Source organism: Dendrobates tinctorius, unplaced genomic scaffold, assembly GCF_039654945.1.
Source record: "Dendrobates tinctorius isolate UK_male_01 unplaced genomic scaffold, ASM3965494v1 ptg000035l, whole genome shotgun sequence".
In the NCBI taxonomy this organism is placed as follows: domain Eukaryota; kingdom Metazoa; phylum Chordata; class Amphibia; order Anura; family Dendrobatidae; genus Dendrobates; species Dendrobates tinctorius.
In genome coordinates this window covers 16,586,235-16,612,384 of record NW_027361703.1, presented here as the reverse complement: position 1 = coordinate 16,612,384, position 26,150 = coordinate 16,586,235, and the positions used below count along the sequence as shown (strand labels likewise).

General features: G+C 42.7%; 1 protein-coding gene across 1 annotated transcript in view; it reads left to right on the top strand.

The window, feature by feature from the left end:
- Positions 1–26,150, top strand: part of LOC141087814 (uncharacterized) — an 88,688-nt gene that overhangs the window by 37,333 nt on the left and 25,205 nt on the right. The window contains exons 6-7 of the mRNA XM_073573657.1: positions 18,159–18,219; positions 21,898–22,106. Coding sequence (XP_073429758.1) covers positions 18,159–18,219; positions 21,898–22,106 — 270 coding nt within the window. The remainder of the gene's footprint in view (positions 1–18,158; positions 18,220–21,897; positions 22,107–26,150) is intronic.

The following is a 26,150-nucleotide window of genomic DNA, read 5'->3' as shown; positions in this document are numbered from 1 at the left end:
CACTCAGTAACAATTTAGGGCCCCTACAATAGAGAACCGGTATATTATAAGTGCCATAGGATTCATTATCACTGCTGTTGCCAAGAACGCCATCTGCTAATTTATTCCCAGTAGTGTGTTTTGTGAGGTCTCACACGCGCCTTATACTGCAATTGTTATTCAGGGATACAGCTACACACAGAACAGAATAGAAACAAAAGCTTTAACATGCTAATGCCCACCGATATGGTTTATGGAGTGACATTAATTACTCAGTTAGAGGAAAACTGAACCACACTTCACAGCAGAAGGCATTTTATTGAAGGTCAATGCTGGTTTCTTCAGTATTTATTATTTGCTGGGAAAAAATGTCACAAAGTACATTAGCGGGTGTTGTCATAGCTTGTATAAACAGTCACAATTCATTTCATTGTAGCAATTTGTAACCATCATCAAAGGAAACTATAGAGATAGAGGCAGGACAGTGGTTGGAGAGAGTGGTTTCAAGTTTAAAAGTTATCCCCATCCCGAATTTACCAAAATACTTAGAAAACTAAAGTTTGCTAGTGATAGCCAAATTCTCCTGGATTCCTCATAACTCACCCAACTTTTCATTGATGACATACAGTGGGGCAAAAAAGTATTTAGTCAGTCAGCAATAGTGCAAGTTCCACCACTTAAAAAGATGAGAGGCGTCTGTAATTTACATCATAGGTAGACCTCAACTATGGGAGACAAACTGAGAAAAAAAAATCCAGAAAATCACATTGTCTGTTTTTTTTTTTCATTTTATTTGCATATTATGGTGGAAAATAAGTATTTGGTCAGAAACAAGCAATCAAGATTTCTGGCTCTCACAGACCTGTAACTTCTTCTTTAAGAGTCTCCTCTTTCCTCCACTCATTACCTGTAGTAATGGTACCTGTTTAAACTTGTTGTCAGTATAAAAAGACACCTGTGCACACCCTCAAACAGTCTGACTCCAAACTCCACTATGGTGAAGACCAAAGAGCTGTCAAAGGACACCAGAAACAAAATTGTAGCCCTGCACCAGGCTGGGAAGACTGAATCTGCAATAGCCAACCAGCTTGGAGTGAAGAAATCAACTGTGGGAGCAATAATTAGAAAATGGAAGACATACAAGACCACTGATAATCTCCCTCGATCTGGTGCTCCACGCAAAATCCCACCCCGTGGGGTCAGAATGATCACAAGAACAGTGAGCAAAAATCCCAGAACCACGCGGGGGGACCTAGTGAATGAACTGCAGAGAGCTGGGACCAATGTAACAAGGCCTACCATAAGTAACACACTACGCCACCATGGACTCAGATCCTGCAGTGCCAGACGTGTCCCACTGCTTAAGCCTGTACATGTCCAGGCCCGTCTGAAGTTTGCTAGAGAGCATTTAGATGATCCAGAGGAGTTTTGGGAGAATGTCCTATGGTCTGATGAAACCAAACTGGAACTGTTTGGTAGAAACACAACTTGTCGTGTTTGGAGGAAAAAGAATACTGAGTTGCATCCATCAAACACCATACCTACTGTAAAGCATGGTGGTGGAAACATCATGCTTTGGGGCTGTTTCTCTGCAAAGGGGCCAGGACGACTGATCCGGGTACATGAAAGAATTAATGGGGCCATGTATCGTGAGATTTTGAGTGCAAACCTCCTTCCATCAGCAAGGGCATTGAAGATGAAACGTGGCTGGGTCTTTCAACATGACAATGATCCAAAGCACACCGCCAGGGCAATGAAGGAGTGGCTTCGTAAGAAGCATTTCAAGGTCCTGGAGTGGCCTAGCCAGTCTCCAGATCTCAACCCTATAGAAAACCTTTGGAGGGAGTTGAAAGTCCGTGTTGCCAAGCGAAAAGCCAAAAACATCACTGCTCTAGAGGAGATCTGCATGGAGGAATGGGCCAACATACCAACAACAGTGTGTGGCAACCTTGTGAAGACTTACAGAAAACGTTTGACCTCTGTCATTGCCAACAAAGGATATATCACAAAGTATTGAAATGAAATTTTGTTTCTGACCAAATACTTATTTTCCACCATAATATGCAAATAAAATGAAAAAAAAAAACAGACAATGTGATTTTCTGGATTTTTTTTTCTCAGTTTGTCTCCCATAGTTGAGGTCTACCTATGATGTAAATTACAGACGCCTCTCATCTTTTTAAGTGGTGGAACTTGCACTATTGCTGACTGACTAAATACTTTTTTTCCCCACTGTATACCTTCCTGGAGTCTAGTACTCATAAGACTTATTAATCTATCCACAATCGCTTAGGGTCTGTCAGCTGTGGTCTCAGCCGATCCTAAGAACTGGGGCTCTTCACCCCGGCTAAATGCAGCAGAAGTCGATCATGCGCATTAATGCTCCATTTCATCTTAACGGGAACACTGGCGGTTGCCGAGCGCATCTCTCGGACGATCTATGGCATAATTTACTCCCAGTTATCAGGATGGGTGGGGGCCACATCAGTTGGATCCTCAGCACACAGAACATTATCCCATATCCTTTAGATAGGAGATAACGTTCAAACTTGAAAATGCCCTTTTAAAAAGCTTCACGAATGAGTACTAGGCTCCAGGAAGGTATATGTCATCCTTGAAAAGTTGAGTGAGGTATAAGGAATCCATGAAAATCTGGCTATCTCTAGCAGAGTATAGTTTTCTAAGGCTTTTGGCAATTCCTGTTTTCTGGCCTGGATTTTTATGGAATGAAGGACAGGTTTGGTAGCAAGCCTGTCATTCCTTCCGTCTCAGTTTTCTCTGTAGCCCTCAGTTGGTCAAGGAGTTGGGCTGATTCATTAATATGTTTTTTGGGCCGATTTTCTGAAAATCACAAAATTTTGCCAATTTACAACTATTTTGGAAAATAAAGGTAAATACTGCTTTGCAGCGAACATATCCTTAATCTCAAGTTGTCAGTGTGATGTAATACGTTTTTGCTTCCCTTCTGGGTGGGTAGTAGTAGGCCCCTTAAGGCCCTTTTACATTTAGCGATGCACCAGCAATCCCGACCACGATACGACCCGGTCAGGATCGCTGGTGCATCGCTAAATGATCGCTAGTGAGCTGCCACACAGGCAAATCTCACAGCGATGCAGCAGCGATACAGAGGATGATACTCACCTTTCAGACTCGGCGATGAAGACGTCCTCCCGCCCGCCTCCACGCGTCGCTCGTCGGCGCCACAGGAAGTCCAGCAGGAAGCGCCCGACGAGAAATGGAGCCGGCCGATCTCGTGCGATCAGCGATGGACAGCGGGGGAGCGGTCGGAGGTAAGTATCGCACATAGCGATATCGCTATAACGTCACAAAATCGGTGACGTTATAGCGATATTGCTAGCGATATCGCTATGTGTAAAACCCCCTATATACAGTCAGGGAAGCTGAGCAGGGTTCATTTGTGTTTCTTGCCTGGGTGTGAAGAGTTTACATATATTTTGTTCAGCAGCTGTTTAAACTCCTGTGCTTCTGTCTGCTTTCATCCTATTTTTTGCCTGCCACGATGCAGCTGATCTTCCACACTGTACATGAAGGGCAATCAGTAATGGATTACAAAGAATTGTATGAGAAATCTATAAATTGGCCAAGTAACCCATTGTTCAATGGTAATAGTGATGGCTAAATAAAAATGTCATGGTTGTCTCATTAACTGAATCAGAGAAAAACAAGGTACTTCATAATATACTCTGTTTAATAAAGAATAGTTTCCCCTAGTTAATAGAGAGCAATATAATAAATAGATTCCCTTAGTTCATAAGGAAAAAAGGCCAATGGACTGGACATTTTACCTGTACAGCCTTCTCTCCTGTAAAGTGTGTTACACTTTGTTGGTCCAAGTGCTAATGGTGACCATACACAAGAGATAACGGTCTTCTGTTGAGAGCTATGTCTTCTGCCTACCTCGTGTACATTAGAGAAAATGCTCATGAGCACAACCAGTATTAGAGGCCATATTCCTGGCATAATGTAACCAACCTAGATGCCTCTACCGTTGTGTAGGACCCAAATATAGACCAATGGCTAATAAGCTAAATCCTGAAGGTAGTGGAAAAAGCCACAAAATGCGACCACAGATCCAATATAATATATAAATCTTTATTAGGCAGTAAAAACAGGAATCAACAACAAAAAGTGCTCAGCAATGTGCAACCGAACAATCCTGCGCCAATAGTGGAAAAGGCGCTGCGTAACCCACCGGGACTCCCAAAAATTATCATAGATCAGATGATGAAATGAAATACAGGATATTACATATCATACAGACAGCATTTCCATTATCAGAACGCCATAATGGAATCAGATATATAGCTGTGGTATTATGATATATGACAGGATATTACATAACACATAGACCAATTTTTATAATTTCCCAGCTCCAATATGTAAACTCTATGGCGGTGATATCAATCTCGATTGACCACCACTGTGTTGGTCAGGCCTAAGACAATAATCAATATCACATGAGCAGATGCTAATATATATCCCACCACAATGGGTTAACTCCACAGCTATCGGGTGGATCTCATACCCTAGTCTGCTAACCACTAGCCTCAATCAGATAAATAGTCACTGAGGCTAAATCCTGTCCCACATCACGTCTGAAAATCATGTAGCTAAACATATTGTATATCTTACCGACAGTGGGCAGCACGATAGCAAGTCACGGGGGTCCGCGCGTCTTGAGAAAGCGCCCAGTGTGAGCGCGAAACGCGCGTCAGGGCTTACCCTGCTAGATTGGGTTTACTGTGCACTTTTTGGTAAGCTGTTCATCTTATTTTTGTTAATGCCTATTATGGCTTTTATGAGATTTTTCATGGACAGGGCTTGCCATTACCGCCGCTAGTACACTGCTACTCTACCTGGTATCCTGCACCTATTTACACTATACGAGCATATTTTGGCTTGCTGTTATGTTGGGACATGGGCACTTCATACGCCAATTGTTTTTGACATTTTTGCAAGTGCTTTTGTGCTTATTGCCTTTAGTGCACAGGACTATGTTCTAATCTCCCCTTCTTCTATGTTGTCCTGTTTGCGTCTTTGTGTTTTTGCTACCACGCTATTTATATGGTAATTATTGCTGCTATTGTTGAATAAAACTTATATTTTTACACATAAAAAACTTCTTTGAATCCATTACTCCCATTTTTCGCCTTTTTTCATTTCTATTTGGAGGTATTTGCTAATATTATTATACCTACTACATATTGGTATAGGATCTTGGAGATGGGAATACCCCTTTAAGGCTCTCAGCTGTTCAGAGCTGACCACTACCCTCTCCTATTTAACTGGCCTCTGGAAAACAGGAAATGCCAGCTTTAGCTTCATTGCTGCATGGTTCAGGAGTTTGGAGGAGATTGGTTGTTTGAGGAGTCATTTGGTAGATTTATCTAGTTACAGTTGCTTGACTTGGGTTGTGTGCAAATCAAATTCTTCTCTTTCTTTGGTTTTTCCCTTCTTTCACTTCCCGGTGTCTCCCTCTGTTGTTTGTGTGAGCTTATTTGTATGATTGGTATTTTCCTTTATCCCTGTACGTATTACCTTTTTAGTCTGTTTGGTGTATTTCCATACACTACTATTCCCCACTTCACTGGATGGGGGAAGGGAACAAAGGGCGGATTCAGGAGCTCAGCAAGGTTTGTGGCCCCAGTGTCTTCACCATCAGAAGTAAACCAGGGAATAGGGATAGATAGGGCACCCCTAGCGTTAGGGACAGGGTAGGAGCCCCGGGATACCCGACAACAGAGATGTGACACAGCCTTTGTTAAAACCCTGACTTCAATAGAAAATTACTGATACACTGTGATCTTATCACAGAGATACTGATGGGATTATAAAGGAGCACTCTTCTTCCCTAAAGGTACTGTCACACTTAGCGATGTACCAGCGATCCCGACCAGCGATATGACACGGTCAGGATTGCTGGTACATCGCTAAGTGGTCGCTAGTGAGCTGCCACACAGGAAGATCTCACCAGCGACATCGCTGGGGACGGGGGTCGCTACTTACCTGTCACACTAGGCGATCCTGCGTCCTCCCGCCCGGCTCCATGCTCATCGCTCGTCTCTCCACAGGAAACGCCGCAGGAAGCTGACGACGAGAAACAGTCCTGGACGTTCTTGCGCGATCTGCGATAACCAGTGGGGGAGCGGGTTGTAGGTAAGTATCAGACACAGCGATGTCACTAGCAATATCACTATAACGTCACAAGTTATAGCGATATTGCTAGCGATATCGCATAGTGTGACAGTACCTTTAAACTAGTCTGGCTATCTAAAAGATTAAATGGCTGGGACCAGAGTTAAATGCCACTACCTGCATCAGCACACCTCCTACAATGAACCGAAAATCTATCACAGAAAAATATTCTTTAGTGTAAAGATGGTCTTCTCGCAGATGTCGTCTTTTGGAAAAATACTGATTTTAACCTCTCGGCACAACTGGACATAACTGTACATCCAAGTGTGCAGAAATCAGCGTACTTTACACATAATCAGCAACTCCCTTTAACACAAGAGCTACCTCCAATCGCTGCTGTTTAACAATTTAGATTCTGATGTCACTGGCTGCTGTTGTCATTTAAAAAAAAAAAAAAGGATTACTCTTATGCGCACGGAGCAATTGCGGGACGCTGATGGGTTACCATGGTTGTGACCTTTGTACTCTTGTGAAGCCCAGCGAAGAGCTGGACTTCATAGAAGATGCTCTTTTACACTATATTTTGCAATAGTTTACTATTATTGCAGCATATACAATGCTCAACATAAATGACTATGCCCCTTTGAAAAGTTAGATTTTAGTCAATATCTTATTGAACCCAAGAACAATTTTCAAAATTTTGACAAGACTAAGCTTCAAAGAATATTTTATAACCCATAACAAGAAAATAAGGTTAACTTTCATTACAAAATCTTCAGTTTTACTCACTTAGTTGATGCAAAAATGAACAAACCCCACATCAAAAACTTCTACATCTAGCATTTTGTATGACCTCCATGATTTTTAAGGATAGCACCAAGTTGGTGACATATTGCAACATCTATCTTTTCCATTCTCCAAGAATAACATCTATTAGAGCCTAGATGCTGGATGGAGAATGATGCTCAACATGTTTATTTTTCCAGAATTCCTCAAAGGTGTTGAATTTAGTTCTGATTAGGAGACAGACTTGGCCACTGTATCATTTTCACGTTGTTCTTCAGAAATGCGACAGATGTTGGTAGCAAATTCTCTTTCAATATAGGGCTGTACATCTGTGATTTCATGATGCCAGCAATAAAATGTAGCTCTCCGACACCATTAGCACTCATGCAACCCCACATAAGAAAACTGCCACCATCATGTTTCACTGTAGGTACTATGCATTTTACATTGTACTCTTCCATTTTGTGACACCATACAGCTGGAAGCCATCAGTTCCAAAAACATTTATCTTGGCGTCATCACTCCAGAGTATAGAGTCCAGTAGTCTTCACATTTTTCAGCATGGGCCCTGCTAACTTGTTGGGAAGACTTAGGAGATGGTCAAAAATAAAAGCTGCAATTTTATGTTACCGATATTTTACTGGCAACCATTAGATAGGAGCAAAAACATTTTATTGAGACTGTGGCATCATGGGAAACGTAGGTTGCATTTGGGGAACCAGAGATGAAGAAGGAATCAAGTTAGTAGACCTATAAATGGCACATTATATTAGGTAGACACATAATATACACAAGAGCCTCTACATTATTCTTTAAAGAGGTCCTCTGGGCTGAAGTGATCGCAGTCACTCTGTATTTCTCGTGTGTGTGGGCGGTTATGTGACCACATGTATTCCATGTGGTCACCTGCCAACTAGACTCTTGTGCTTCTTCCAATTCTCATCTATTGATAAAGTCCGGGAGAGACTAGCTTGAGTGCCCACCCACACAGAAAATAAGAGGTGACTGCAGGCTTTTCATTTCATCCCAGGCAATCCCTTTAATACTAGTCTATTCTGCACTATATGAGCAAATAAATATGTTACTGCAATGCTTCTTTAAAGCTTTTTTTCTTAATGAGATTTTCTATAAACTACCAATGCCCATCTTGCTTCATCCCATATTAATTAAAGATCAAAGCAATTATTAGAGTAAAAATATCATAATCTAGTATTTCTTTTCTCACACCGAATCTGCAGGTAAATATGGCAGCTGTCTTCATAGAGTGTAGAACTTATAAGGAATAATATCAAGACAATCACAAAAAAAACTGAAGCATGAAATGAAATTCTTGATGTGAAAATCAATTCTCAATAGAAAATATTTGCCCTCTAAATCTGAGCTGTGTTTTAACAGTATCATTTTATACAAGAACCTCACTTAAGATATGGAGAGTACTGAGAGCATTCTGTCAGTCACTGACTATAATAAGCTGCCGTGGCAGATGGAATTATACAGTGTGCTACGCAATAAAACTGACTGATAATTTCATTGTGATGTACACTGCAGATGTCTGAATTCTCTTTTTAGTTTTGTTAAAATTTGACATTTGTGATGTTCGCTAATGTTGACTCTTCACAGACACTCTTAAAGGGAATCTGTCAGCAGGTTTTGCTATGTAATCTGAAGACAGCAGAAGATAGAGGCTGAAACACAGAATTCAGGGATGTGTCACTTGTCAAAGTCCAGCAACTAAGCACCTCACTGTCTATGGACATTGTACATACAGGGCCTGGTGTGGGCGGGGTTAGCTTCCTCAGCTCTGCTTCATACTACATCTAAAAGCTCTTAGTCAGAACTGCTGAACCCAGTAATCTAACTGATACATCATTGGATTCAGGGTCTCTTTGCCTACATCATGCTGCTCTCTAATGAGGTAACAAAATCCGGCTTGCAGATTCCCTTTAACACAAACCACCAGAATATATTATTTAAAAATTACTTTATTTAGAACATAATTAAAAATTACATATGTAAGCACATCCAAAGCATGCTATTGCTATATAATATGTATGCACAGGGAATTTCTATTCCATACAGTGGACACCATTCATATGTATAGATTCCCATACAGTCCCATAATAAAATGTGAAACTCAGCATTAGAGTGCGCTTCTTGCCATTTATATATCAGGGACACTGAATCCTCAACATAGCCCTGACACACATTTTGTGTAATGTTTTTTTCCAGGGGAAGTAAGATAGACTTGTCTGGCTTACCCTTATAAATTGCCACTAAGTAGTGCCAAATAGTCTGTGCTATATTGTATGCATGTACATGTAAATTCTATTCCATATAGTGGACACTATTCATATGTATGGATTCCCATTCAGTCCCATAGTATAGTGCGAAACTCAACATTAGAGTGTGCTCCTTACATTTGTATAAAAGAGATATTGAATCCTCCACTCACCCCTGAAGGCAGGAACTCTTGATCCCCTCTAGGAAACTGACACAAGATGATCATCAAATGCAATTTATAGCTACCTTTGTCACTGTGATATGATCTGTAGAATTCTAATATTGGCCAATACTTAAATCAGACACCATATTGACTACTGGCTACCAATTTGTCTGAGACTCCACAGATGACATCAAAGGGTAAAAATTTGAAGGCTCACTTGATAAAAAGTCACTATGTGGCTAAACCAATTAAGCCCTTCAATACAAATGGACCCAAATGGGACTGTTAAGGGGGTTTTACACATAGCGATATCGCTAGCAATATCGCTATAACGTCACCGATTTTGTGACGTTATAGCGATATTGCTAGCGATATCGCTATGTGTGATACTTACCTCCGACCGGCTCCCCCGCTGTCCATCGCTGATCGCGCGAGATCGCGCAGCTCCATTTCTCGTCGGGCGCTTCCAGCTGGGCTTCCTGCTGGCGCCGACGAGCGACGTGTGGAGGCGGGCGGGAGGACATCAGGATCGCCGCGTCTGAAAGGTAAGTATTGTCCGCTGTATCGCTGCTGCATCGCTGTGAGATCTGCCTGTGTGGCAGCTCAGTAGCGATCATTTAGCGATACACCAGCGATCTTGACCGGGTCGTATCGTTGTCGGGATCGCTGGTGCATCGCTAAATGTAAAAGGGCCTTCAGCCTTGTGGTAATTGCTTCACTTCTAATAACATCATGAGATCAACCACTTTCCTGTCATCTGATGGAGCTAAGCAGTATCAGTTCATTGTCTCATGTAGCACTACACGTTAGTGAAGTCACTTTTTTCTAGACGTGTGTGTGCTGTGATGATGGCTGAAAGTGAACTTGCATTTATGGCACGGGACATAATGCACATGTGCAGCCTAATTGGCACCACTTAGTGGCATTATTCAAGGGTAAGCAGGACAAATCTATCTCACTTCTCTTGAGAAAGCAGTATGCGAAACGCATGTGGACTGAGTGGAGGATTTAGTAGGTGTAAGGAATGGAAACGGAGGCACAGATGGTGAAGTGCACATTCGTTTATTGAAATTTTTGTGGAACCACAGGACCACTGCCCGGGGGGCTCCAAAGGGGGGCATGACCACGCGAGTCCCAGACCTCTGAAGTAAGGCCCCTCAGACAGGGCTAGAATGGAAAGTGCAGGAGATGCAAGGTGCAACCTCCAGTTAGACCCCAGGTACATGGAAGCTGACTCGACCGGACTGGCAGGCAGGTACTGCAAGTAGCGGAGAACCAGACTGGAGATGAGCAGCAGAAGCGGGTAGCGGGCGGCTGCTGGCACGGAGAGAAGCAGGTGGGACTGGCGTAGTTCCAGAAGGCATGGATAGACACGTAGGACACACTGAGGAGACAAACCAATATTAGTGAGCTGCAGCAGAGCATTAACACACAGGTACAGGAACCTGAGAACTAACAGCAAGAAATACTATTTGCTCAGGCACCTCCCTAAGGGCAGAGATGCCTGAAATAGCACAAGACAATCAGCCATTGGCTGAAACCTAATTTTGAAAAGGGCGCGCTGTCTCTTTAAGAGACCGGGAGTGCACTCGCGCAGGAGGAGGCACCGCGGGACACGGGACGGGAGCCTTGTGGAGTGTGTCAATGACTGTCTTCTGGACATCTGTCAAGTCAGCAGTCTTCCCCATGATTGTGGAGCCTACTGAAACAGACTAAGGGACCCTGTTAAACGCTTAGGAAGCCTTTGCAGTTATTTTTTGTTAATTATTCTTATTTACTGAGATAAAGACTTTTTGGGTTTTCATTGGCTGTAAGCCACAATCATCAACATTAACAGAAATAAACACTTTGAAATAGATCACTCTGTTTGTAATGACTCTATATAATATGTGAGTTTCACTTTTTGTATTGAAGAACTGAAATATGGTAAATTAACTTTTTGATGATATTCTAATTTAGTGAAAAGCACTTTTTCTGACCACAGACCATGTCAAAGTAGAATGTCCAGGGAAAATCCTGTGAAAACCAAACAGTGCAAATTTTTTACCAATAACAATTGCAAAAGCAATTTTTAGCCTGTAATATATGTGTTTAAGATAAAAAAATTATCTCTAGAGATGGACAACCTTTTTGAGGCTAGTTTCACACTAGCGTATCTCCCACGCAGCGCACGGCGCCACTAAGCCCCGCCCCCTGCCCGCCTCATCCAGTCATCTCCTATCGCACGCAGCTGCATGCGATCTGCGCACCCTATCTTTAGAATAGGGTGCGCAGACAATGCGCTAGTAGGATTTTTGCGTGCGCTGCGCACCTTTGACAGTTGTTTTCTCAGTTTTTCATTCTTCTAAGAGCTATAACTTTTAAATTTTTCTGTAGACATGTGGGCTTATTTTTTGAGGGATGAGTAGCAGTTTTGAATGACACAATTTATGTTACTATACAATGTACTGGAAGAAAAAAGAAAATAAATTTCTAAATGAGATGAAATGATGGAAAAATGCAATTCCTTTTTTATTTTGCTTTTACGCGTTCATTGTGGTGTGGTAAAAATGACATGATAATATGATACTTGCATAGATTTTTTTTATTAACCCCTTAGTGACTGGGCCTTTTTTATTTTTTTTTAACTTTGACCAGTGTCACTTTATGCAGTAATAACTCTCGAATGCTTCAACATAGCCCAGTGATTTTAAGATTGTTGTTTTTTTTTGTGACACATTGTAGTATTACTACTATTTTTTAGGGACCTGTTCAGTTTTGAAGTGACTTTGGGGGCCTATATATTGGAAAATCTCCAAAAAGTGACACCATTTTATGGGGATGCTATTCTCTTATATCTCAGGTCAGTAAAAAGACGTATTGGCGGTAACTAAGGGGTTAATTCATCTTTTTAAGGAGCAAGTGGTGACTGAAAAAGACAATTCTGGCATTTTATTTTTCTTGTTTAAACCTGTACCATACAAGTTCATTAATTTTACAAAAACTGTCAGAGAAATGTTTTACCTCACAGAATGAGCTGTGATCCCATGCTGTAATTCCTTTATATTCTTTTTTACTTCCTGCCCAGGAGCTGTGGTATGATCAGATCATGTTCCTGCACGGTCAGACACAGCCATTACACAGTACATAGCAGGGGTACATTTATAAGAGTATCCAAATGGTAAAAAAACTGATCCACCCTGCATCTATTCACTCCATTCACTGTTAGCAAGCAGCCTGAATGGTATAACTCCCCACCTCTGTTGGCTGTCTGTCTTCTGCTGCTTTACTATTTTGCGAATTGTAATGTGCCTGCTAAAGCTTTGGTATAATTCATTTGTTGCACTGTATGTAATACTTACTGCTTTATATCCGTGACTGGGGCCTCTCTAGATCTTATCAGGTGGAAGGTGCTATAGCATATAGATGCAGCCTGGTCTAGTGCCTGTGTCACACACAGCGAGATCGCTGATTTTGCGACGCCACAGCGATCTCACCAGCGATATCGCTGTGTGTGACGGGGATCAGCGACCGCCTCCCCCGCCAGGTATCGCTGATCGCGCTCTATCGTCTTGGACCATTTTTTGATCGTTGGTCTCCCGCTGGCCAGCAAGCATCGCTGTGTGTGGCAGCGAAAGACCAGCAATGCGGGATTCTGGTTTCCAATGTAAACAGCGGGCAGCTAAGAGCCGCGCGGCTCTTAGATACCCGCTGTTTACATTGGAAACCAGCTTGCTCGCTGGTCCTGATCCCTGGAGGGGCTGTCTATGTGACAGCTCACCAGCGATCAGCCTAAAGATGTCCCAGCGATCCCATCCATGTCGGATCGTTGATGGGATCGCTGAGACATCGTTATGCGTAACGGAGCCTTTTGATCATCTAACCACCCCCTGGTGTGCTGGCCCCAGCTGCCAAATTATCCCAAACCAGCTCCCACAATCCCTCTCTCCTGACCCTGTAGTGTGGCCTATATGTGTAGTAGTTCCTATGGGGAAGCACACAGTGTGGGGTGCAGATGTAGTGTGGGGTGCAGCACGCAAGCATCCCATAAGCAAAGCATCACAGAAGCTAAGCATAAAGAAAACGTCAGTTATCCATGGCAGTTAATCAGGGCAGGAATCAGGTAACCCACACTTTGCTTTCCCCTTTAACCATGTGCTTTATTTCTATCCTCCTGTGCTCCCTTGCCATCCACATTCAGCACCCCATCCCCCCTCCATCACCACTCATACACATCAACCCCTCTATGCTTCCCTCTCCCATGTAGAGCTCCCATGTACTCCTCACCTTCCTGAGAAACCTTACTCCATCTTGCCCAAACATATCGCACAAAAAAACTACTTACGATTCCAACAACTAATTGCTCTTTATCTTCCTACTCCTACTGATTTCAGGGGACATCTCCCCCAACCATGGTCCACCATCCCCCAACTTCAACCCCTACCCTACCTCATATTGAAACCATAATAATTTTATTAATATTACTTGCACTCCCTCATCTCCATCTTTCAATTGTGCCCTCTGGAATCCACAGTCTGTTTGTAACAAGCTTCCTTTCCTACACAACTACTTTATAAACAACTGTCTTAATCTGTTGGCCCTCACTGAAACCTGGATTCAGGATTCTGACACTGTCTCTCCTGCTGCCATTTCCTATGGTGCTTACAATTCTCTCATTCCCCGAGACCCACAAACAGACATGGTGGTGGAGTCAGCATACTCCTTTCCCCACAATGCACTTTCCAGGTCATTCCCCCAGTTCCATCACTCATATTCTCTTTTTTGAGGTCCACACCATCAGGCTCTTCCGTCCCCTCTCCCTCAGAGTAGCGGTCATATACCGGCCCCCAGGCTCACTCACCCACTTCCTTGACCACTTTTCAGCCTGGCTGCCGCACTTTATGTCCTCAGAACTACCAACGCTTATCCTGGGAGACTTCGACATCCGCATTAACAGCCCTACTTCCACATCTGCATCCCAGCTTCTATCACTAACCACCTTGCTAGTCCTCTCGCAGCTTTCAACCTCTGAGATACACAAGGACGGTAACACCCTTGATCTGGTCTTTATCCGGCTCTGTTCAATCTCCCACCTAAATAACTCACCGCTTCCACTCTCTCACCACAACATTCTCTCCTTCACGCTCACAAATCCTCGCTCACTCCTACCTACCACACAGTCAGAAATCTACAAGCCATTAACCCTCAGACACTTTCAGACTCCCTACACTCATCACTGTCCCCAATCTCCTCTTTTTCCTGTCTTGATCTGGCTGTCACTACGACACTCTTAGAAGTACCCTTGACCAAGTAGCACCCCTCACCCTCAGAACCTCCAAACACCAAGTAAAACAGCCCTGGCTCACATCGCAAACTCGACTTCTCCAGCAATGCTCTAGGAGTGCGGAATGCCTATGGAGAAAAACCTGCACACCAGAAGACTTCATCCACTGTTGTTGTTATGTTAAGAACCTATAACGCTGCCCTTCACCTCACCAAACAGACCTACTTCACCACCCTGATCTCACTAGCCAACAACCCCAAGAAACTTTTTGACGCCTTTCACTCCTTCCTCAGGACGAAAGCACAAGCCCCTATCACAGACATTTGTGCTGATGACCTGGCCTCCCACTTTACAGAAAAAATAGTTAATATCCATCAGGAAATCTGCTCCCAACCACCAAGTTCTGTGACTCCCATCCCTTCCTGCATCTCCCCAGCTCACTTTCCACATTTGATCACATCACAGAAGAAGTCTCCAGACTCCTCTCTTCCTCTCATCCGACCACATGCATTACCGACCCCATTCCCTCACATCTCCTCCAGTCTCTCTCTTCAGTCGTCACAACTCACCTAACTGCAATCTTTAATCTCTCCCTCTCCTCGGGCATTTTTCCATTCTCCTTCAAACACACCATCATTACTCCATTACAAAAGAAACTCGCTCTCGACCCATCCTGCACAAACAACTACAGACCGGTCTCCGATCTCCCCTACATTACTAAACTTTTGGAGCGCCTAGTTTACTCCCGCCTTACCCGTTACCTCTCCACTCACTCCCTTCTAGACCCTTCACAGTCTGGCTTCCGCCCCCTACATTTGACTGAAACTGCACTCATCAAAGTGACCAATGACCTTCTGACAGCAAAACGTAACGGTGACCACTCTCTGCTCATTCTTCTCGACCTATCTGCAGCGTTCGACACTGTTGACCACCATCTCCTACTCTCTAGGCTCCAGTCACTAGGCATTAAGGACACTGCTCTCTCCTGGTTCTCTTCCTATCTTTCTGACCGCTCCTTCAGTGTTTTGTTCTATGGCCCCACGTCATCTCCTCTTCCTCTCGCTGTCGTGATACCTCAGGGCTCAGTCCTTGGCCCCTTTTTCTTCTCTCTCTACACTCTGTACACAGCCCCAATTGGACAGACCCTCAGCAGATTTGGCTTTCAGTATCATCTTTATGCTGATGACACACAACTATATACGTCATTCCCCGACCTTACCCCAGCTGTACTACAGAACGCCAGTGACTGTCTGTCCGCAGTCTCCAACATCATGTCCACTCTCTATCTGAAACTCAACCTCTCCAAAACTGATCTTCTCCTGCTCCTGCCATCTACTAACCTCCCTAAATCTGACATTTCCCTCTCCATGGGTGGCACCACAATAACACGATGTCTGGGTGTTATGTTTGACACCAATCTCTCCTTCACATCCCATATACAATCTCTTGTCCACTCTTGCCATTTACACCTAAAGAACATCTCTAAAATCCGCCCTTTTCTCACCATGGAAACAAAACCCCTCACTGTAGCATTGATCCACTTCCGCCTGGATTACTGCAACGCTCTATTAATTGACTATCCCCTCTCCAGTCCATACTTAATGCAGCAGCCAGGGTCATCTATCTGGCTAATCGGTACTCAGACATGTCCGCTCTTCGCCAGTCCTTACATTGGCTGCCCATTCATTATAGGATCCAATTCAAAGTACTTGTTCTCACCCACAAAGCTCTCCTCAGTGCGGCACCCCCCTACATCTCCTCCCTCATTTCTGTCTTTTGGCCTAACCGACCGCTGCGCTCTGCAAAAGACTTTCAACTAACCTCTGCACTAATCCGTACCTCCCACTCCCGACTCCAAGACTTCTCCCACGATGCGCCAATCCTCTGGAATGCTCTACCCCAAGAAATTAGGACTATTCACAATTTGCATAGTTTCAGGCGCTCCCTCAAACACATTTGTTCAGAGCAGCCTATCACGTTCACTAATAAAAGTCATTCTATGTGTAAGTGTGCATGTGTAGCCCATTCACTATCTCCATCCATCCCTCACTTCCTCAAGATGGCTGGACCATCATTTTAAATACATCATTGTAAATACACACCTGTACTTTGTATCTCCCCCACCTCATTGTAGACTGTAAGCTCTCACGAGCAGGGTCGTCTTATTTTGCTTTAATTATTGTATTGTTAACGTTGTTACTTATGACTTGTGTTTTGAAAGCGTTAAACTGTAAAGCGCTGCGGAATATGTTGGCGCTATATAAATAAAGATTATTATTATCTCAGCACAGGAGCATTTTTAACACATCTAATCATGGAAATTATTATTGTTCAAAGATCTATTGATTAAAATGTATTTTGTTCGTGGGAAACCCACTTTAAGGATCAAACCATTTTCCATTTTTGTGCTTTTGTTTTTCCCTCCTTATCTTCCCAGAGCAGTAATTTTTTATTTTTTTGTTGACTTAGCCATATAAGGATTTGTTTTTTGCAGGACAATTTAGTTTCAAATGGAACCATTTATTTTAATATTTAATTTATTGAAAAATATTCCAGCTAAAGAAAAACTTGTATTTTTTTGTCAGTGTTTTTTTTTTAGTTTTTTTTTATATATTTACGACATTTACTTTGATATATTGTGTGGGGGCTTATTTTTTTGTTTATGTCATGATTGAGAGCAGCTTTTAAAGGGCTACACTGTTGGGATTGGAGCTAGCATTGGTCGCAGCAGTTACTCATGGATGCTGACAACATGTAGTGGCCTAATTACCTGGGCCCACTCTATGCAGTGTGGGTGCGCTTCTGTTGTACATCTACAGCGGCAGTTATTTAGGGGTTAAGGTACTTAGCTGAGGAAAATGGCCTAAATAGAAGGAACACTTGTCCAGGTATATTCTAGATTCAGTGTTGAACATCATAATGAAATTTCAGCTGGCAAATGTTCTTATTGTTAAGTAAATGACAGCGTATGTAAACCTGCCTTGGCCGGGTGGTGGGCATCTGCCTCCCGCGTTATATTGCATGTTACCTGCCATAAATGACGCTGTGATCCAGCTAAGACTAGGTTCACATTAGCGCTCGGGGGCTTTGCGGAGGGCTGCATACTTCCTCCGTTAAGCCCCGCGTACTTCCACAAACTTCTGCATACGTCCTGCGCACCTATCTTTAACATTGGGTACGCAGGACATGCGGATGTATGCGGATACATTGTTTTGACGCGCCCACTGACCGCATGGAACGCAACAAGTTGCATTTTGCGCAGACGACGGGTGCGTCAAAACAACGCAGCCCTCCGCAAAGCCCCAGAACGCTAATGTGAACCTAGCCTAAGAGGCGTTCCTGTACATACACCGTGCATTATTAAGATGGTATTGCACTTTTAAGTACAACCATGGGTCATATCGGGCGATCTTTTCCCGTTTTGGATTTTTCTAATGTATAATGCTTTCTATTCTAAAGCACAATTAGAAAAAGTATAATATATTATTGATCACAAATGGAATTGAAGTTGATATTTTTTAATATGTACAGGTCAATTCGAGAACTCCTCCGCATATGTCATGAAAAAGAAAGGGTTAAATACATCATAAGGGTAAGTACTCCTGCTATACTTTAGTGTACATTTAGCGGTGCCCCAGATATAGTCTAGGTTTACTTTGACAGAGATATAAAATATAAAAGCAATCTATCGGTTTCCTCCCAGGGCTGGCTATTAACATGTCTGCCAAATAGCTAACAACTACATCTTCACCATAAATGTACATTTTTAGGTCAGAAAAACAAGCATGTTATTTCTATAGTGAAAGCAGAGAACATCAGCTATCACATATATTGGAAGGAAGAAAAGGGTCTGACGGGACAGACAACCAAATGCTACAGACACAACGCTCACGTTTATAAATTAAGACAAAAATGTCATAGAAAACGACTCAGTGCTGAAGAGGAGTGACCCAGACTAGAATACAAAATCGTCTTTATAAGGAGTGATTCAGATTACATAGCCAAGATGTATTTATAAGTGGCATTTGTGATTTAAACAGATTGCTGTTTTAAAAGGTACAGACCACACAGCCTGACTACTGTTATAGGGGGAGGTCCTGACTACACAGCCTGACTACTGTTGTAGGGTGAGGCCCTGACTACACAGCCTGTCTACTGTTATAGGGGGAGGCCCTGACTACACAGCCTACCGTTATAGGGGGAGGTCCTGACTACACAGCCTGACTACTGTTGTAGGGGGAGGCCCTGACTACACAGCCTGACTACCGTTATAGGGGGAGGTCCTGACTACACAGCCTGACTACTATTATAAGGGGAAGGTCCAGACTATAAAGCCTGACTACTGTTATGAGAGGAGCAATAGACTTCACAATCAGACTACTGTTATAGGGGGAGGTCTAGACTATACAGCCTGACTACTGTTCTAGAAGGAGGTCCAGACTTGACAAACAGACTTCTACCATAAGAGTGGGCCTAGACTGTAACTACTTGTCCAGACTACTCAACCAGATTACTGTTAAAGGAAAATATGAATATAATATTGCCAGACTCCTGGTCTAGAGTATGCCAAGACTGTGGAACCAGACTATTGTGATAGCAGGAGGTATAGGCTTACCCAGTCAGAATGTACAGACTTCTGGCTTAGGAAAAGGTCAAAAAGATATAGTAAGCAGCTCAGACTAATTAGCGATTGTGTTGTTATGTAAGTAGGCCTTTATGACTCACTAATTGATGATATATGTGAATGACACTACATCATAAATTTGTTTTATTTTCAGTTATATGTCAGGTTTTACTAATGTACAGTATTAAAATGCGCTGCATTTTTTAAGACTGGAACTGACACATAAAACATTTAAAATGTTGTCTAAAGACTTGTGACTTATTTAAGGTCTAGTGCAGAGCTAGTGATCGACGGGTAAGAGAAAGGGCAGAGTGGTGCAGTTCAGAAACAGTCTTGATGTGGCTTTCCCGCATGCAGCTTTTGCATAAACAAGATTAGCTGTGGCAAAGAATGCTTAGTACCACAAGTGTAACCCTCAGGGGTTAAATGTCAATAGCTTGGAGGATTTCCATTCAAAATAAAACATAGCCTTTAATAATCCATTAAAATCTAAGACATCACATAAACAACACATAAACAAACATAATAGTGCTCGTGCGTATCAGTGCTCATTTAAAAAATGGTTCAGTCTCACCATTAATCATGGACATAAGCGCCCTGGCGTATTTTTCAGAGGTCCCCTGCCGGGTATTCGGGTCCATATAGCAGCACAAGACAGCGTGTGGAAAAGGAGGTTAAGGGGTTACAGGTGTGCAGTTTTCCCTATCCTCCCTGTCGGGCCCAGGTATTACTCCTGCCCTTACAAGGACAGGCCCCAATTGGACCCTATAGTGTCACCCCCAGTCCTCAGAAGGGGTATTGGCTCCCTACGCGTTTCCTCTCCAATAACGGGGAGTCATCAGGGAAGTTATACAATTAGATATAAGAGGGTTTGAATATATTTGTCCATAAAGAAAAGAGAAGGCCCCGCAATGGCTGGGTGCCTCAACCAGCAGAGTGACTGTCCATATCACTGCCAAAAAGTGTTTTATTTGGAATGGGAATCCTCCAAGCTATTGACAGCTTTTGCATAAACTAACATGATGTTCTCTGTGTTTTGGACTGCATGTTGTTTAGCATGACCATTACCACTGCTTATGCACACTTCTCAAAGTCAACTATTAAACGTGTGTCGTGTAGGTATGTACTTATAAATTGTTTCACACATCTAAAAATGCAAACAACACTTACTTTGCGACCACAACATGTCAAAGCAGCTTATTTTTTTGCCATAACTTGAAAATTGCTGCAAACATAGCAATCCAAAAAAGGAAGGCAGATCCAGCAAAGTATTATACTCTGTGAGACTTACAGAAAATGAGTAACAGGTTATTATGAGTAAGAAGCAGAGCTCTTCGAAGGGCGTCAACCATGAGCTTCTCTTTGGACATATATTTCCATTTGTGGACTCTCTTTTTGACACACTGTCCCTGTTACTAATTTTATGGAAGTCTAATAAAGTGCAATAATTTTTATGTTCTGGATGTGTCCTCCTTTTATGGATTGCTATATTTGCTGTGGATTTGGGTTCTTGCACCAGGACAAGGGAGCTGGTTATCCAATTTATGCTGCTGCTCTGGCCATGATATGTCAGCGGTCAAAGATCATTCTGTGCTGCTGCTACATTACAATGGAATGCAGATGAATGGGGGACTGCAACACGGAGGGTAGTTGGAATCAGTTGGATTTTGTATGTTGCGGCTGTAGTACATTGCTGCAAACCCATTCACCTGCATTACACTGCAATGTAAGCAGTATCATAGAGAGATCTTTGGCTGTGAGACCTTTGTCATGACCATCGTTGCTGTGTAGCCTCAGCCTTCATCAATACAAGTGTATAGCTTTTCAGTGCAGATCATCAGTGATCCTTGTCAGTAGGATCTACCCTAAGCCATCTATATGGGCAAGTATGCCATAAGAAGCCAGCTCTGTATGGCCTCACCCTAAATTTAACCTTTTACATTTTCATCATCCTACAGAATCATTTTGTTTTTCATGTGATTGTAACTTTTATCGTAGATTCTTATAACATAAGATACATTAAACATACCCTGCCAGTGCCAACTCTATGAACCAGAGTTTTCTAAATCACTTTTATTATTTTGAGTTATTATTATAGTGCCATTTAAGGGCCTGTCACACTAAGCGATATCGCTAGCAATATCGCTATAACGTCACTGGTTTTGTGACGTAGCAGTGATATTGCTAGCGATATCGCTATGTGTGATACTTACCTCCGACCGGATCCCCCGCTGGTTATCGCTGATCGCGCGAGAACGTCCTGGACCGTTTCTCGTCGTCAGCTTCCTGCTGGGCTTCCTGCTGTGAGGACGAGCGACGCGTGGAGCCGGGCGGGAGGACGCAGGGTCGCCTAGTGTGACAGGTAAGTAGCGACCCCCGTCCCCAGCGATGTCGCTGGTGAGATCTGCCTGTGTGGCAGCTCACTAGCGACCACTTAGCGATGCACCAGCGATCCTGACAGCGCCATATCGCTGGTCGGGATCGCTGGTACATCGCTAAGTGTGACAGTACCTTTATTCCAGTAGCTTTTGTTTGTTTATGGAACAAATGGTTTCTGTTACACTATTCTTTTCATTTACTTGTTTTATCCATTTTAAATCCTAATCATGCTTATGGCCTGCTTCCATCGTATTTGTCTTTCATTAGATTTCAATGCTGGAGATATACAATGAAAGTGTGCAGGATCTTCTCTCTCCGAATGGAAACAAACAGCTTGAGATCAGGTCGCAGGGGAAAGTAGTCTCACTTCCAGGATTAACAGAAATGGAAGTTATGAATGAAGAGGATATCAAAAAAATAATCTCATTTGGAGAGAAAAACAGAACAGTGGCATCTACAAAAATGAACACAGAAAGGTAACATTTACACACGCTGAAAATTCATTGTCATCTATTGCTATTATTCTTTGTAATGGAAATTATTAAATGTAAGAAATAACACTATCAAAAATACAATATATCTGAGTTCAGCTAATGAAAAATGGGAGCAAAAACAAAAGTGTTGCTTTATATTTTTGATTGATATACTTGTGATGGAGCCTTTGTCCTTTAAGTCAAAGGTGCGCCATTCTCTGATGCTGTGATGTACGGAAGAAGCTGGCCCAGTAATGAGAAGTAAGCTGTCTATAGAGATAACACGTGACAAAGCCCTAAGCAAAACGGTGTATAATGAATGCAGCATATATGACAATTGAAAACACTTTCATTTTTAGGAATTTTACAATCTGTTTGCACCATTTTGAATAATTTATACAAAACTTAGAAATTGTAAGTGAGCCACTTCTGAATAATTCGAATAAGAAGAGTCTGGAAAGACAAAAAACACAATAGGGAATTATCCGGTATAAAAAGAAACAGTAAGGCGCTTGTTGTGCTCACCTTATGGAGTTGTGAGTCGCGACTCCTTTGTGTGTAAAAAAGGGGCTGCTGCGGATCCACCATAAGAGATAAGATACACAATAACTTTTTATTTGTCATTGGTCCTGATGTTTGCATACTTCGAAACGTGTTGGCAAATAAAAACCACATTCATACTTCCTTGGTCTCCTATTGCATGTTGGACTATCTGCAGTTTTCCAGCAATTTAATATCTTTCTTTTGCAAAACTGTTACTAGTGCCAGAAATAGGTCTAAATATGCTACATATGTCATCAGGTTTTTGTTCCCTAATCTTAAAGCAGTATATTGTTGAGATTGAGACCCTGATTCCAGAGATGTGTCACTTATTGGGCTGCTTGGTCTAGTTTTGATAATCTGCTGCTGATAAAAGTTATTTTTTATCACTGAAGCACTAGGAAACCTGCTCGCATGTAGTTCTCCATATTTATGAGCACTGTGTAACTCCACCCCCATCACTGATTGGCATCTTCCTGCCTATGCACAGTGTATTCAGAAAGCTGTCAAACAGCAGGGTTATACTGAGCTCAGCATTGAGAGAGCTGCTAGATCTGCAGCAGAGAAAAGTAATTTTATCACAACTGCAATCCAGTAAGTGATACATCACTGGAATCAGGACCTCTGCTTCTACATCATGCTGCTCTCAGACTATAAAGCAAAAATCTGCATATTCCCTTTAAATTGCATGTTTGCATTATTCTGTCTGTACCTCCAGTATTTCAGGACTAGTTTCCACAATTTGTACATGACTTTTGTGGACAAAGTAGAACAAACCATTGACGGTCATCCTTTTTATAAAGTGGTACAATTGTAATATACTGTGTCTACTTGCTGGAGTATTAAAGGTGTTGTAAAACAATTAGCCAAAGAATAGAAAGTGTGGACACTTATGACTCCCTCAAACTGCTAGAAGATGGTTAGGACAGAAGCTTGATGTTGTCAACCGTACTACTAACACCACGGAGAAAATCAAGCTTTAATGATCCACACTATTCCAGATGTTATTTTTTATTGTTTGTATGTGGAATAAAGTGTACAGCTTTCCATCAATGTCCTTTATTAGATTTGATCATAATTTTATCAGTGTTAGTGTGTCCATTTTTACTATCAATGTTTCATATGCAAAAAAAAAAAAATCCAAGATTCACCTATGTGACGCTAGTCACAACCTACGGACAGGCAGTGAGTCAGCAAAGTCAGATGTTCCGGGGTCAATACCAAAGGAGCACATAGTGAACCAAGGAAAAATGCGAAGTCGTAAGTCTGGTCACATGCCAGGGTCAGAATACCGGAGAAATAGCGGATAAGCAAATGGGCACTAACAAGCGGGTTGTCAGAACACGGTCCAAAAGTCAGCAGCAGAATATCAGATGCAAAGGGGCAATAACAAATGGGTAGCCAGAACACGGTCCAAATGTCAGGAGCAGAAGATCAGAACTTACAGCACAGGGATAAGGCGGTAACAGTTAGATGGGGGATTAAGCAGTACAATTTGCAAAGAATATTCAGAGTTAAAGAACAAAGGATCGGGGAAAGGCAGTTCTGTTGAATCCGGCTAGAAAGTCAGTTGTTCCTCAGACTATGAAGTCAATAGCGCCGACAACGGCTGGCGCGGTGTCTTTTCCAATGGGATCCTGTAGATGACAATGCCCCTTCTTCTGGCGGCAGTGGTTGGTCTCCTGTACCTTCCACTGAGCCCCTAGTCCATATGCTGCAGTGGCTGACAAGGGTGCGGGCCACAGTCCTGTACGAACCCAATGTGGCTTGGCAAATATAAACTGGCAAAATCAGGGAGCTAGTGTCTGTCCCATACCCGGTCACTCTTATGTGGCACGTGCACTGTACTCATGGACACGGAACATATGGCACCTTACTCTCTGGTAGTCACCAGGCACACACTGCACGTCTCTCTTGTCCCAACTGTTGGCGGCGGGAGGCAGCAGATGCTGGCCTGTGCAATGCTGGTCCTCCCAGGACGGAGCACTCCTCTCTTTGAACTGCTGCAGCACACCCGGCTTCTCTCTGCAGCGGCCCCTTTGCAGACGACAGGGGCTGCAGCAGCGCTGGTACTCGGTGGGGGGGGACAGAGTATGCCGTTCACCTCACTGCACGCTGCCCCGGGTTGGTGCCAAACTCCTTGCAGCTGCGCGCTCTTTTGCTCTATATCCCCCCTTGGTAAGGAGGTCGTCAAGCTTACTATTACTTCCCCCAGGAAACAGGGGATCCAGCCTTGACAGTTCCGGCCCCAGCAAAACAGTTACCCGTGGTGCGGTCCTCCCCCTTACAAGTGATCCATGGGATTAGGATCTGGTGATTGACTTGGCCATTGCTGAATATTTCACTTCTTTGCCTTAAAGACTCCTTGGTTGCTTTCGTGGTATGTTTTGGATCATTATCCATCTGTGCTGTGAAGCGCCGTGCAATCAACCTTGCTGTATTTGGTTGACATTGAGCAGAAACCCTCTGTAATTGCTCGCATGAAGTTTTCTCTTTATGGTAGACTAAGATACTGAAACACCAACTTCCTGTAGAGTGTTCATCACTTGGGTGAATGTTGTGAAGAGGTTTCTCTTCACCATGGAAAGGATTCTGCGATCATCCACCACATTTGTCTTCTGTGGACTTTCCAGGCCTTTTTGAGTTCCTGAGCTCACCAGTGTGCTCTCTTTTTTTGCACAATGTACCAAACTGTTGATTTGACTACTCCTAATATTTCTACTATCTCGCTAATGGATTTCTTTTTTTTTTCAGCCTAATGATGGTCTGGTTCTCTTCAACTGAGAGTTCCTTTGACTGTATGTTGTGAGTTCATAGCAACAGCTTCCAAATGCAATTATCACACCTGGAATCAGCTCCAGACCTTTAACCTGCTTCACTAGATTAATGAGGAAATAGCCCATACGGCCCATTAAAGAGCATTTGACATAATTGTCCAATTACTTTTGGTCCGTTTAAAAAGAGGCAGCTACATGTTAAAGAGCTGTAATTCCTAAACTTTTACTCCTAATTAGGGTGGGAATATTCTCAAATTAAAGCTCAGAGTCTGCACTTAAAGCCCATACTGATTATATAATTGTATCTAGGTAAATGGCTAAAATGACAAAACTTGTGTCACACTCAAATATTTCTGGACTTAACTCTTTCTAAAAAATGTACATCTGAATGAAGCCTAGAGTCAAGTGTCCTCTTGGCGTACCCCTAAATGCAATTTCTACAGCAATTTACATGACATGAAATTGTTCTATCCTCTTTTCCCTTTTATTGGCGCGTAATGGCATATTGGTGTGCAGAATTTCATAGTCCCAGCACAGCACACCCTAACTTTAATCTTCATAATAGGATGAAATAATGGTACTCTGGTACTAATTGAAATATGTGTTATCATATGGGCATATGTACAGAGAGAGATAAAGTGCAGGGCTGATTTTTGGTCACTAAATTGCTCATAATTAATCCCTGCTGCATAATCAATCCAATGGCAGCACATTGACTTTGATTAAATTT